This window comes from Cebus imitator, unplaced genomic scaffold (genome assembly GCF_001604975.1).
Source record: "Cebus imitator isolate Cc_AM_T3 unplaced genomic scaffold, Cebus_imitator-1.0 Scaffold222, whole genome shotgun sequence".
Taxonomy (NCBI): Eukaryota; Metazoa; Chordata; class Mammalia; order Primates; family Cebidae; genus Cebus; species Cebus imitator.
The window spans coordinates 1098054-1112651 of NW_016107537.1; the positions used below are offsets into that span (position 1 = coordinate 1098054).

A 14598-nucleotide genomic window follows, 5' to 3' on the forward strand; every position below is an offset into this window, starting at 1 on the left:
TATTTTTTTTCTCCTCTTTGTTAACTGCCAATATGTATAAATGGGATTAGAATGATAATATTTCCGGGTTTACTTAAAGCTCACGTTACACATACACAACACAAGTGTTCCTATCTTTATACAAACACACATACAGAGCTACACTAAAAACAACTGATAGGCCAGGTAAGGTGGCTCAGACCTGTAATTCCAGCACTTTGAGAGACCAAAGCAGGAGGATTACTTGAGGTCAGGAGTTTGAAACCAGCCTGGGCAACATAGTAAGACCTTGTCTTTACAAAAAATAAAATAAAAAAGTTACCTGGACATGGTGGTACGCACCTGTACTCCCAGCTACTCAGGAGGCTGAGGTAGGCGGATCACTTAAGCCTGGGAGATGGAAGCTTCAGTGAGCCATGATCACACCACTGCACCCCAACCTAGGCAACAGAGTGAGACCCGGTCTCAAAGAATAAATAAATAAATATGTTTAAAAAATATAAAAAAGAATTTCAAAAGAACTAATAGATCCAAGCATGAATGCAAGATATATTTAGTTGGAAAATCAAGGGATCTTGGAATTAGGTGTGGTAGATTTGGGGAAGGAGTAGTCTAAGATGACCCTGTTTCTTGGTGCTAGAGACTGGATGAGTGGCAGCGTCTTAACCACATTTTTGGTAGAAATATGGAAGTCTTCTCCATTCCAGGATGAACGATGAGTAAACTTTTAGACATGTTATTTGAGCTACTAGAAAGACATTCGAGTGCAGATGTACAATGGGCAAATGACAAGGTATCTGGAACTCAGAAAAATAACTGTATATAGATAGATATGGGAGATGTCATCAGGTATGTAGCAAACAAAATCGTAAAAGTGACATCAAAGGGAGAAAAGTATACAGTGAACACTGTTGGTTGTTCATGCAATTGCCATCCCTCCTTCTTCCTTACTGTCAGAACCCTGATTTCATTGAGAACTCAACATGCCCTGCCACAAAGGATGAATCCAATTGGTTTAAGATTATGTTCATTCTATTCTTACATGACTAAGTCAAGTTGACTTAATCCTATCAAATGAGATGTCGATCTGGAAACAACTTCTGGGAAAGATTTTCTACCCTGATAAAAGAAAGAGCCATATAGAAGGTCCTTTATCCTCCTTATTTCTTAAATGGGGTATGATCTATGAGGATGTGAAGCTCAGAACTGTGGTCACCAACTTGCAACCACTGGGAAGTCAGAGCCACACACTGAAGAATGCAGAGTGGAAGGAGCAAAAGAGCCAGCATCTCTGACAACATTGTTATACTGAAATCCTACCTCCGGATTTTAAGAAAACAAAAAATGCTACTGTTATTAAGCCATTTTCATGGGGTTTGCTATGGCTTGCAGTCAAACCTAGCTTAACTGATGCAGAGCGCCACAGAGACCTGGCCTCTCGTTTGTCTCACCCTGTTCTTTGTAGCAGCCATGACTTTCCTAGGGTTTCCTTACCCTAGAATTACAAGTGTGAGCCCCTGCACCCAGCCTTCACAAAGGAAGTTCTTATTATAACCTAATTTCCTGCATATTTGTCTTCAGGAAGAGGATGTGCTGGCTAGAGGTGTGAGTGTCAGATTTCTTCTACCCTTCTAACCCTGTTATAAAGTAAAACTGGCGCTCTATCTTATAATTTCGTCTTTTTGAATTTAGAATACTATAAAGAGAACAGACTTCGGAATCAGGACTGGATTCAAATCTCATTTACTTTGTGATTTTGGCTAGTCTCTTAATCTCTCAATATCAGTTTCCTTACCTGTAAAAATGGAGATAGTAATTACTATTAACACATCAAAGGTTTGTAATATCGAATAAGATAAAATACAGAGAGAACTTAGCACAGTAACCAGGGATTTATAGTGTTTGATTCATTCACTATTTTACTTAAGAGTAGCTGTTATGGCTTTGACTTAGTGAATATATCCCTGAGAATCTAATCCACAATCAAGTCAATTAAATCAGGTTCCTGAATCCACACCGAAGATTGGCTCAAGCAATCCTCCCACCTGGGTGAAAGTAAATATTCCACAAACCATCAGGTAAAGTCACTTGAACAGCCAGCCAGCCATCCTCGGTGACTTCAACCCAGCCATGCTTATTTTCTTTTTGGGGTTGGGCGTGTGGTTCATAGAAATGGGGGTCTCTCTCTGTTTCCCAGGCTGGTCTCAAATGCCTGGCTTCAAGCAATCCTCCCACCTTGGCTTCCCAAAGTGCTGGGATTATAGGCATGAACTACCGTAACCAGCCTGTATTTTTATTTTTACCATTGCATTTAGCAAAGTCTCTCATATTGTTGTAGACAGGATGGAGACAAATGGACTATAAGAGCTAATAGTATTATTGAATGGGCTTGTCGCTACTTATACATAGTATGGTTACTGTATTGAAGGGATCTTTAAAAGGAGAAAGCCCTATTCATTCAAAAGATATTTAGTTTCTATTTGGTGTCAAGAACAATGGATATAGTGGCCTACCCTCAGTTTACAGACTAGCAGGGAGAAAGATAAGCAAATAATCCAGCTAATCACAGTTCTTGAGAAAAGGATGTTTTGTCTGAGACTGAAGGATGATTAAGACTCACAAAAAGACTAACCTGGCCAACATGGCAAAAACCTGTCTCTTTTGTAATTATTTTTTTTTAACTACAAAAAAAAAATTAGCTGGCCATGGTGGCAGCCTCCTGTAATCCCAGCTACTTAGGAGACTGAGGCACCAGAATCCCTTGAACCCGGGAGGTGGAGGTTGCAGTGAGCTGAAATCACACCACTGTGTTCCAGCCTGGGCAACAGAGTGAGACATCACCTAAAAAAAAAAAAAAAAAAAAAAAAAAAAAAAAAAAAAAAAAAAAAAAAAAAAAAAAAAAAAAAAAAAAAAAAAAAAAAAAACTGACCCAATTTAAAAACAGGCAAAGAATCTGAATCGATATATACAAATGACCTGTAAACACATGAAAAGATGTTCAACATCATTAGTCATCAAGGAAACACAAATAAAAACCAAATGAGATACCACTTCACAGCCACTAGGATGGTTGTAATTTAAAAGATGGACAATAACAAGTGTTGCTGAGGATGTGAAGAAACTGGAACCTTCATGCACTGCTGGTAGGAATGTAAAATGCTGCAGCTGCTTGGAAAAACAAGTGTGGCAGCTCCTCAAATGGTTAAGCATAGAATTATCATATGACACAGAAATTCCTCTCATTAGGTATCTATCCACAAGTATTGAAAACATATGGCTACACAAAAACGCATACGTGAATGTTCACAGCAGAGTTATACATAATAGTCAAAAAGTGGAAAGAACCTAGATGTCCATCAACTGATGAAGGGTAAATAAAATGTTGTATATCCATATAATGGAATGTTACCCAGTCATAAAAAGGAATGAAGTACTGACACATGCTATGTGGATAAACCTTGAAAACAATATACTAAGTGAAAGTGAAACTGATCCAATAGTCCCATAGACTGTTCTTTCAGATAAACACAGAAATTGACCCTTCTGGTCCTAAAGCTTAAAGCTTGTATTTGTTTTGTCTGAGTTCCTTCCTTAGGAAAAGACGTTCAGGCCTCTCAAAAGAAGTATCAAAGAACTGAAACTCACCAAATCACCACATCCAGGGCAATGAGACTTTGGTCCATCAGGATTGCTTCCTTACCCCTCCCTGGTTCCTGTTTTCTTATGCACTGTTACATTTCCTCCCTGCTTATCTAAACCCCCAGTTTTAGATCAGGAAGGTGGATTTGAGATTGAGCACCCATCTCCTTGGCTGTAGCACCTGTTTAAAACCTTCTTCCTCGGCAATAATTTGTCATCTCAGTGATTGGCTTTCTGTGAGGTGAGCAGCAGGACCTACACCAAACCCATGATATTTTGGTAACAAAAGAAGCCCATCAGAGACCACAAATTGCATGATTTCATATATATGTAATGTCCAGAAGGAAAATCTATAGAGATGGAAAGTAGATAAGTGGTTTCTAGGGTCTGAGAAGAAGGGAGAATGGGGAGTGGCTGCTAATGAGTATGGGGTTTCTTTAGGGGGTGATGAAAATGTTTGAAAATTGAATTGTACAGTGTAAGTGGGAGAACTGTACAGTATGTGAATATCTCAATACAGCTGTTAGAGTAAAAATAATAATAATTAACTAAGAGAAATTAGAAAAAAGGTTGGATTCGCAGACAGAGAGGAGTACGGAAAGGAAAAACATGACTGGATGACAGTGAGGAAGGGGAGAGCAGTGTGAACTAAGGCTGAGGGAGTAAAAGGCCAAGCTCTGTGTGGGCTTATAGGTCATTAGACTGAGAGCAATGGGAAACCATTAAAACCACCAGGACTGTCCAGGTGCGGTGGCTCACACCTCTAATCCCAACACTTTAGGAGATGGAGGCAGGTGGATCGCTTAAGCCAGGAGTTCGAGACTGGCCTGGGGCAACATTGCAAAACCTCGTCTCTACAAAAAATACAAAAATTAGCCAGATGGGGTGGCTGAGGTGGGAGAATCGCTTAAACCAGGTTAAACCAGGGAGGTGGGGGTGCAGTGAGCTGAGATTGTGCCACTGCACTCCAGCCAGGCAATGGAGCCAGACCCTGTCTAAAAAAAAAAAACAAACGCTACCAGGATGATGGAGAGCTACAGTGGAACTTTGATGAATGAGCTGAGAATTTTATTTATTTGGAGACGAGGTCTTGCTCTGCCTCCCATGTTGGAGTGTAGTGGCATGACCACAGCTCATTTTTGGGCTCAAGTGATCCTCCCACCTCAGCCTCCCGAGTAGAAGGGATTTCAGGTATGTGTCACCATGCCTGGTTAATTTTTTTTTTTTTTTTTTTTTTTTTTGGTAGAAATGGCCTCTTGCTGTGTTGCCCAAGCTGGTCTCAAACTCCTGGGCTCATGCAGTCCTCCTGCCTCAGCTTCACAACGTGCTAAGACTGATTACAGGAATGAGTCACCGTTCTTGGTAGAGTTGAGAATTTTTAAATCTGCCCAGCTTTTTCTCCACATTTTGTGTCCTATAAAATAGACATTCAAATATTCAAAGGATGGAGAAAAGGAGGCAGAACTGGCCTATGGTGCTCCAAAGGATTAGGACCAGTAAGCAAGAAAGCTTAGTTCATTTTAAGTTTCCTAATAAGCAGTCCTCTCCGATAACAGGACAGGTAAGGCAGCTCACCAACACCAGTAGTATTCCTGCAAAGGTGCAGTACCTACATGACGTCCGTGGAGTACTCCAGCACTGGGTGGGAGAACAGGCAAGATGACTTCCAAAACTGAGATGCATTCAGTCACCTAGATTCTCTGAAGACCAAAACAGAACCCCCTTCACTTTTCTGAAACTGTGAAGGAGCCCCTTTCTCAGTAACTTACAAAAATAATGACCAGCTTTCCTATTTTAAACATTTTATACACTATTGAAAATATCAAAATGCATACATCCAGAAACCCTGGCTCTCTTCCAAACTCCTTATTTCAGGCTAAAGAGAAGGGCTACTACAGTAGCTTCAAGCCCTGCTGAGTACCCAACTGGTGAGCTGAACCTGGCCAACAGGGGCCTAGATATGGCTTTCCCTCTACCTGCTACCTCTCCAGCATCCATGGAAGAGGAACCTTCACACACAAGGAGCCAAGTGCATTTTCCAGACCTCTTCAAGAAACTGCAGAATAGATGAAACGGGAGAAATTTCAAAAGAAAAAAATTTTAGGATTGAAACAAGGGGATCAAATGTGTCTAGGGACTCAGAACAACAAGGCCTGCCATCCACCGTCCCTTTCTCCGTTAGCCTTATGACATTATAGTCAGCTGATAGGCAAAATCAAAAATATGTCTTAAACAAGAGATCACCCTGAAAGGAGTAAGGCAGTTTCTCAAAAAATTAAAAATAGAGTTGCCTTTTGATCCAACAATACTACTTCTTGGTATATACCCAAAAGAATGAAAAGGAGAGTCTCAAAGAGTTATTTGCATGTTCACATTCATAGCATTATTCACAATAGCCAAAAAGTGGAAGCAACTCAAGTGTCCGGAGAGGGGTGGACCAACAAGCAAAACGCGGCATGGCCACACAACAGAATGCTATTCCTCCTTAAAAGGAAAGGAATTTTTGACACATGCTACACATGGGTGAGCCTTGAAAACTTTATGCGAAGTGAAACAAGCCAGTCACAGGACCCAACCAAAACATTAGACTGTGGATCTAACAATAGAAGCCTGCAACTCCTTACCTACAGAGAAAGTATACAAGAACTGCTAACTCATGCCCCCATGTCTAACTAAATACTGCATGATTCTGCTTATATGGCACCTACAGTTGTCAAATCCATAGAGACAATAACTAGAATAGTGGTTGCCTGGGGCTGGGAGAGGGAGGAGTGGAGTGTGTACGTGATGGGTAAAGGGTTTCAGTTGGGAAAGTTGAAAAAGTTCTGGAAGGGACAGTAGTGATGGTTGTGCCACAATGTGAAAGGTACTTAATACCACTAAACTGCATATTTTTGAAAAATGTAACTCTAAAATGGTTAAAATGGTATATATGATGTTACGTATATTTTACCAATATTAAAAATAGAGTATAAAAAATAAAAGGAGCCACCCTGCAGTACTAAGAACTAGGAGCCTTTAGATGCATAAAACCCCTAACCAGGAGAGATATGTCTTCTTCATATTTTTTCACAGCTCCTATGGGTCCGAGACTGTGGAAGGACGAAATCAAGCACCTACCCCAGCAGCCTGGAAGGACCTCCCCGTCTCTCCGCCCAGGGATTCCCGGTGCGCCAACCCCCTGCGGGCTTCAACGTAACCGCCCAGTAACCGCCCGCCTAGCTGACTGCGCCGCAGAAAGCCCCACGCCCACTCAGAGGCCGGCTGCGCAGCGACCCGTGGGAGCCGCTTTCAATGCTTAAGTGCGCTGCACGTTCGTCCAATCAAAGGGTCCCAAGGTCAGGCTCTCAGGACCAGAGCCAACCGCAAAGAGCCTATTGCCTGTTGTCCCGCCCTCCCGTGCTTCCGATTAGCGAGTTTCAAACCCGCAGGAGCCAATGAGAACGCGCGGACGCGCGGCGCGTCGTTCTTGGCTCCCGGCGCAGCATTTGAAGAAAAACTGTCACGGAAGAGTCATGGTGGGGCCCGGGCCTGCAGCTGCTGCTGCAGTCGGTGAGTACGACCGCGAACGAGCCCCGTTATTCGCAGGCGTTGGAGCACGGCCGATGAGTAGGAGGCCACCGTGCCCGTCCGCTGGCCTGCCTCAGTCTACCTCGGGGCGTTTTTCATCCTGGGAGCGCGGACGCGATCCCTGGCTCCGGCCCCGGCCCCCAAGGAGACGTCTGAGCTTGGGGCGGCGGAGGCTGTGCGCAGGCCAGGTGCCTCATGGGCATATTCCCAGAAAGCCCTCCGGCAGCCCCGCAAAGACATGTTACTGTCACTACGTTCTAGATAAAGAAACTGAGGCTTGCTCGGGCTTTCACCACCAGTGGGAAGCAGCGCGCGGCTTTGATCCACTTGTGGCTCCAGGTAGAGCCGGTCGTGGTCTTATATTACAAGAGACAGGGTCTGGCCCGAACCCGGGTCTCCTGCCTCTGACGGAGCTCTACACGCCTCTCAGCCTGCTGTGGCTAGAAGTCGATTGGTTAAATCTGCACCCAGGGCTAAGGTTCCTGCGTTCCCTGATCTCTTAGATGTACTTGGAGCCCTTTCCTACCTTTCAAAACTCCTGCTCAGATACCACCTTCTTCAAAAAACGCACGTTGTTTTGTTTCATCCTTTATTCCTGTTGATGCCTACGAGGTCCTGGGCACAGACGTAGGCACTTTACATAACAAGCTTTAAAGGTGGGCATTTCTGTCCGCTTTATAGGCTCGGCAGCAACAAAGTTTGCTAATTTGCCAAAAGTCGCGGAGGTGGGACTCCAACCCCCTATGTCAGCCCCTGCGCTCTACACTGCCTGGCAAGCTGTTTCTAAGGATACGTGAGCATCAGAGAGCAAAACAGGGCAATTCCGTTCAGAAGAGGTTAAGAGTCGTTTGGCGCCCCTGTCATCGTCTTGTTTTTTTTTTTCCTTCACATCATTATTTAATTTTAACCTTTTCCAGCCACCTGCTCCCCTCACTCATGCCCCACCTCTGGACTCCCATTCTTCTTTATCCTCTTTATGGCTCTTAGATATTACCTTATACTGTAATTATTGCTGTGTTTACTTTATCTCCACTACTAGTTTGAAACTTCTTGAAGGCAGAAATCATTGACTTGCCATCCCCTCACAAATGGCTTGCATAGAAAGTCACCATAGTATGGGTGTCTGCCATGAGCGGACAACCTGGCATATTTTATCCTTGGTACCAACAAAGGAAGCCATTTAAGGGTTTGTGGGTAAAAATCATCATCCCTGTCAAAAAACAAAAAAAACATAAGACCAGGCCTGGCTCACCAGCTCAGGTGGGCCAGTACGGAAGTTCTTCAAAGCATAGAACGTTGTAGCTGAGAACAGTGGCTGTGAGCTCTAGGGTTAGATAAGACTGTTTTCAAGTCCTGGAATTGCCACATATTAACTGGGTAACTTTGGGCATGACATTTACCCTCTCTGAATTTCAGATTGCAAAAACTCATTGGATTTTTTGTGGATTGAAAGAAGTAATGTAAATTTAGGCTGAGTGCTTTGCCTCATGCCTGTAATCCCAGCACTTTGGGAGGCCAAGGCAGGAGGATCACTTGAGCTCAGGAATTTGAAACCAGCCCAGGCAACATAGTAAGATCCTGTCTCCACAAAAAAAAGTTTTGAATTTCAATTATCCAGCATAGCGGTACACACCTGTAGTCCCAGCGACTCAGGAGACTGAGGTGGGAGCATTGCTAGAACCTGCGAGATCAAGGCAACAGTGAGCCATGGTTGTGGCACTGCACTCCAGCCTCAGTGACAGAGGGAGACCCTGTGTCAAAAAAAGTAGTAAGTTTAAAGAGCTTAGTGTAGGCCTGGCATATAAATGATACTGTCAATGTTGATATTAACTTGAGGGCAAATATATAGGACTAGAGATTTTATAATATTATTTTGCAAAGTCAAAATCACTAGAGAAAAGTGTCATCTTTTAGAATATTAATGAACTTGTCAAAATCGTGAACTAAAGTTAATGTCATTTGTTTGCTTGCCTGTGTTGCAGAAGAGCGGCAGAGAAAGCTTCAGGAGTACCTTGCAGCTAAGGGAAAACTGAAAAGCCAAAACACCAAGTGAGTTTATCTGTCCACAGTTATGCAAGTTGTGTTGCCTTCTTTGCACTAACAATTTAAATACTTTTTGAAATGTGGCCCTTTTGCTTACAGTCTACTCAGGCTGCATTGGGATTCTATGATAATGCAAAGAGAGCATTTCAGTCCAGGCATGACAAAAACCCCTGAGCAGTGCTTAGTCCATTGGCAAAGAGTTAAGCATTGTTATTGTGAGACTCTCCAAAGGAATGAGGGAAGGGTCAGTATTACCTACCATGCTGGAAGCTTTGCCTGTTTCTGCTTTTTTTCTTGGGGAAGTTAATTCTCACAAAGGCAATTTTTGGTTAAGAACTTGAATGACTATGGTTCTGGCATTTCCTGCTAAGGCAGGAGAGCCAGTTACAATCAATCCTGCATTGCAGAGTGATATCCTCCAGCCTAATGGTGCTCTTGGGTCATTCTCTTAGCATTTACTGTTGAGGTAGACAGAATATGACCACTTCTTTTTCTTTTTTTTTTTTTTTTTTTTTTTTTGAGACAGAATCTCTCTCTCTCATCAGACTGTAGTGCACTGGTGCAATCTTGGCTCACTGCCACCTCTGCCTCCTGGGTTCAAGCGATTCTCCTGCCTCAGCCTTCCAAGTAGCTTGGACTACAGGTGCATGCCACCATGCCCAGCTAATTTCTGTATTTTTAGTAGAGACAGGGTTTCACCATGTTGGCCAGGATGGTCTTGATCTCTTGATATTGTGATTCGCCTACCTTGGCCTCCCAAAGTGCTGGGATTACAAGCATGAGCCACCATGCCCAGCCAACCACTTCATTTTTATCCTTTGTAGATTTTTACCATCTTTGTGGTGTTATTTGTCCTTCTTTCTTAGCATTACTTAATTTTTTCCCCATTTGAGTTGCTAAATATTTATTTGAAAATTAATTTTTATGAAGTTAGCTTTCACCCTTTATTTTATCTTGGGTAACCTTGACTCTGTTTCCTTGATTAAATGAACCTAGTCCATTTATTCAATAAATATTTATTTACTACCTATACTATCTCAGTCACTCTTGATGCTAGAGATACAGTGCTTAACAAGACAGACATTCCTTCCCTCCCAAAGCTTATGTTCTAGATAGGAGAGACAAACATCAAACAAGTCATGATCAAAGTTCTTGTTAGTCTAGCAATTGTTTTTGGTTGTTTTTGGTCCATGCAGATTGATTCCTTCTAAATTCTCCTCTGTTTTCCTATCCTTTTTTTGCATTTCCAAACTCACTAGCTAGATTTCATGTGTCTCATAGTTTTTTCTTATATCATTTTTCCCCTCTGAAAATTAGAAGATAATACTTAATGATACTTAAAACAAGAATTTTTTTTTTTTTTTTTTTAAACAGGGTTTCTCCATGTTGATCAGGGTGGTCTTGAACTCCCAACCTCAGGTGATCTGCCCACCTCAGCCTCCCAAAGTGCTGGGATTACAGGCGTGAGCCACTGTGCCTAGCTCCTAAAACAAGTAAATTTTTTAAAGAATTAGTTAATGGTTTTATTTGGCATTGTGTCTTCAGTGTCTGGCACATTGCAGTGCTCCAGGAATGTTTGAATGAGTAAGACTATACACACATGAAGGAAACACATATATCTCATTGATATTGTGAGAATGCTAGATTTATGCACAGAATGTCTGTAAGGATCACAAGCAAAAGAAAAAAATAGGAGCAGTTGGTGGTCTCCAAGAGGGAAGATACAGGACTAAAGAAATAATGATAAGGAGACTTTATTGAATATAATTTTTAATTATTTTGCCATTACAAAAATTCTAATTTAAAATTCTAATCATAATTTTTAATCACTATACCTCCCAAGCTTAGCTTGAGATCCTTCTGTGCTGAGGATTAATTTTAATTTGTCTTTTATAGGCCTTATCTAAAATCCAAGAATAATTGCCCGAATCCACCGCCTTCTAAATCTGTAAGTAGAAATTATTCTAGAAATATGCATTTGTAAGTGTGATTAGTAATAAGAATAATAAAGATGTTAGCAACCTAAAGAACATGTATTTCAAAGATATTTCTTATGGATACAAAAACAGTTGGTTTAATAAGAGACAATCATTTTTTGAAAAGTACAATATACCGTAGTTTAGTTTATTAACCAAAAAAAAAAAAAAAAGCCTTATGTGAACACTATGGTCCTCTTGATAGCTAATATTGAATATTTACTGTGTGCCTGATACTTTTCTGACTTGCGTTACCTCATTGAGTCCTCACAATCATATGAGGCTACTATTGATAGCCCCACTTTACAGATGAGCAAACTAAGTCACAGAAAGGTTAAATAGGTCACATAGCTATTAAGTGACAAAGCTGAGAGAGCCTGTGATCTTAACCACTTTGGTATGCTGCCATGAAGTAAAATAGCTCAGTAGTCATTTAAAGGGAACATTTGCATTGAAGCTTTCAAGCCACTTAACAAGTATATGCTTCCTAATCAATTTAACTACATTAGATAGAATGGTAAAAGATTCTTAACTTAAAGTTTAAATGGAAGAAATTAGCCCTCTGAAAGAGGCATAGATTCTTCATCTGCAATAAAAATCTCACCTTTAGTTTTTAAAAGCATAGTTTATATCTGTGTTCTGAAATGTAACTCAGATAGTGCTTCCAGAAGTGAAACATTCTCATTGGTGAGACTTTTAAAAGTTTTAATGATTCATTCATCAAATTACTTCCGTCATATTTTAGTCATATGCATAAGCATACATAGACATACATATGTTGTGTATATGCATGACATCATTAGACAATGCGAAGGATAGCAAAATTTATACAAGGCAAAATTTATGCACAATGATTTTATGTTTGGGAAGCACTGGGTTACACTTTTACTTTATGCAGACTGAACCAGTATAGCATGCAATCTTAAGGAAAAATCTGCTGGAAAGGCCTCATTCAGAATTCCCAGAGACTTCTCTGGAATTCGACAATACTGACTTCAGTATATCAACTCTTAAATGAGGATGATACCTACCTTATCTGCTTTACATAGTTGTAAAAGCAGAAAATGAAATGAGGAAGGGAATTACAGAATTTAGGAGAAACTAAAAGCAGTATGTAAATAATAGTCATCATTACAGTTGTATAATGCTTGACAATTTATATAACACTTTTGATACATGACAATAACAACTAACACCCAGATACTTTATATTTACCTCACTCAGAACAAACATGTAAGGAAGTTGGCCATATGCTTTAGTGTCCAAACCAGGACACTTTTGAAAGTAAAAAGCAGTGCTCTTTGACCAACAGACATAAATCAAAACTATCTTGTGAAAACCAGGATATATGGCATTCTTCCTAGATAATAGGCACTATGATTATTATTATCAATTTTGCTGTGAATCTAAACCTGCTCTAAAAAAGTTAAAAAGTAATGAAGTACTGATACATGCTACAACAAGGGTAAATCTTGAAAATATTATGCTAAGTGAAAGAAGCCAGACAGAAAAGGCTACATATTACATGATTCCATTTATGTGACACATAAAATAGGCAAATCTGTGGACATGCAGAGACAGAAAGTAGACTCGCGGTTGCCAAGGACCGCAGGGAGCAGAAAATGGGGAGTGACTGCCAACAAGTAAACCAGCTTTCTTTCTAGAGTGATGAATATGTTCTGGAATTAGACAGTGGTGATTGCTGTATAATAGTTTAACTATACTAAAACCTACAGAATTGTGCACTTATTAAAATGGTGAATTTTATGGTTTGTGGATTATATCAATTTGTTTTTAATATACAAGAAAGGACAACTAAAAAATAACACACATTTGGAAGCTTTCATGCCAACATCCCTCCGCCTTTTCAGTAAGCAGTGATGGAAAGATCTGAGGTGTGTATAAATGTGGGTGCTCAAAGATTAATCCAGATATAGCCATTGTGCGTATACCATCCATCTCTGTGCCTCCCACTCCCAACTTCCCCCATTTCACCCCTAACAACACCACACACACTGCTGTCATCCAGAATAGACATCTCTTTGCCCTTAATGCCAGTTGGTTCTGGTTAGACATGCTTTACATACTTGCCAAGTTTATATAGTGATTCTTCACAATATTGTCAAATCAAAAATATAGTGGTAACTCTAGCATTCCCATATCTTACCCTGGAAACATATTCCGTAAATAATCTGAAATTCTTTCTGAGTAATCGCTTTCATGGTAGATGTTCAGGAATTCATAATGGCTTGCCCATTTACTTGCCATGTGAATTCTAAACTCTCTTCCCTAGTTTTTAGAATTCTCTGTAATCTAATCCTACCTTTCTTATCCAAACTTAAATCACATGACTAAACATTTGTTTATTATTAACATAGACTCTAACCTTAAAACCCCATCCTAGCTGACTTTACAAATATGACTACTGGTTGTTAGATGTTTATTGAGAGCCGTGGCAGCATGTCTCAGGCCTCACATCATCTGCCATCTATCTTCTTGTCACTGATCTCCAGGGATGAGACAGAGGTTCTTGAGTGATACTGTGATGTTTACAAAGGCATTGGTTTGAAAAACATACATAGTGTGGCTAAAGTTCTAGGAGAGATTTGTTGGGAGGTAACCTAAGTTCATTATGTATGTATTTTTCCAGGGTCCCTTGGAGGGCATTTGGCATGCAATAGGCATCCAACAACTAGTTTTTGATTGAGGCAAATTTATTTTTGAAACAGCAATTTTTGTATATTCACTGCATCTCTGCTTAATTCTGTCAAGCTAAAAGATTCTAATGTGTTTCTGATAGGAACTCAAGTTATAAAACTACCTATTAGGACAGGTGCCGTGGCTCATGCCTGTTATCCTAGCACTTTAGGAGGCTAAGGTGGGTGGATCACTGAGTACAGGAGTTCAAGACCAACCTGGTCAATGCGGTAAAACCCCATCTTTACTGAAAATACAAAAAATTAGCTGGGTGTGGTCATGCACACCTGTAGTCCCAACTACTTGCGAGGCTGAGGTGGGAGAATTGCTTCAACCCAGGAGGGCAGAGGTTGCAGTGAGCCAAGATTGCATCACTGCATACCACCCTGGGTGACAGAGCGAGAACCTGTCTCAAAAAAACAAAACAAACAAAACCCTATCTATTAGTGAGTCTTTCTTTACTTTCTCAGGATTCAACTTTCTTAGATGAAATTCTAAAAACGATTAATATTTTTAGCATGTGTTAAACACAGTTATTTTTAAAACAATAAGATATTGTTAAGAATTTTTTAATAGGCCGGGTGCGGTGGCTCAAGCCTGTAATCCCAGCACTTTGGGAGGCCGAGGTGGGTGGATCACGAGGTCAAGAGATCGAGACCATCCTGGTCAACATGGTGAAACCCCGTCTCTACTA

General features: G+C 40.8%; 1 protein-coding gene across 1 annotated transcript in view; it reads left to right on the forward strand.

Moving 5' to 3' along the window:
• Positions 1-7060: 7060 nt before the first annotated feature.
• CKAP2L (cytoskeleton associated protein 2 like) overlaps positions 7061-14598 on the forward strand; it is a 34166-nt gene continuing 26628 nt past the window's right edge. The window contains exons 1-3 of the mRNA XM_017549811.2: positions 7061-7170; positions 9171-9237; positions 11128-11179. Of these exons, the coding sequence (XP_017405300.1) occupies positions 7134-7170; positions 9171-9237; positions 11128-11179 (156 nt within the window). The 5' untranslated portion in view covers positions 7061-7133. The remainder of the gene's footprint in view (positions 7171-9170; positions 9238-11127; positions 11180-14598) is intronic.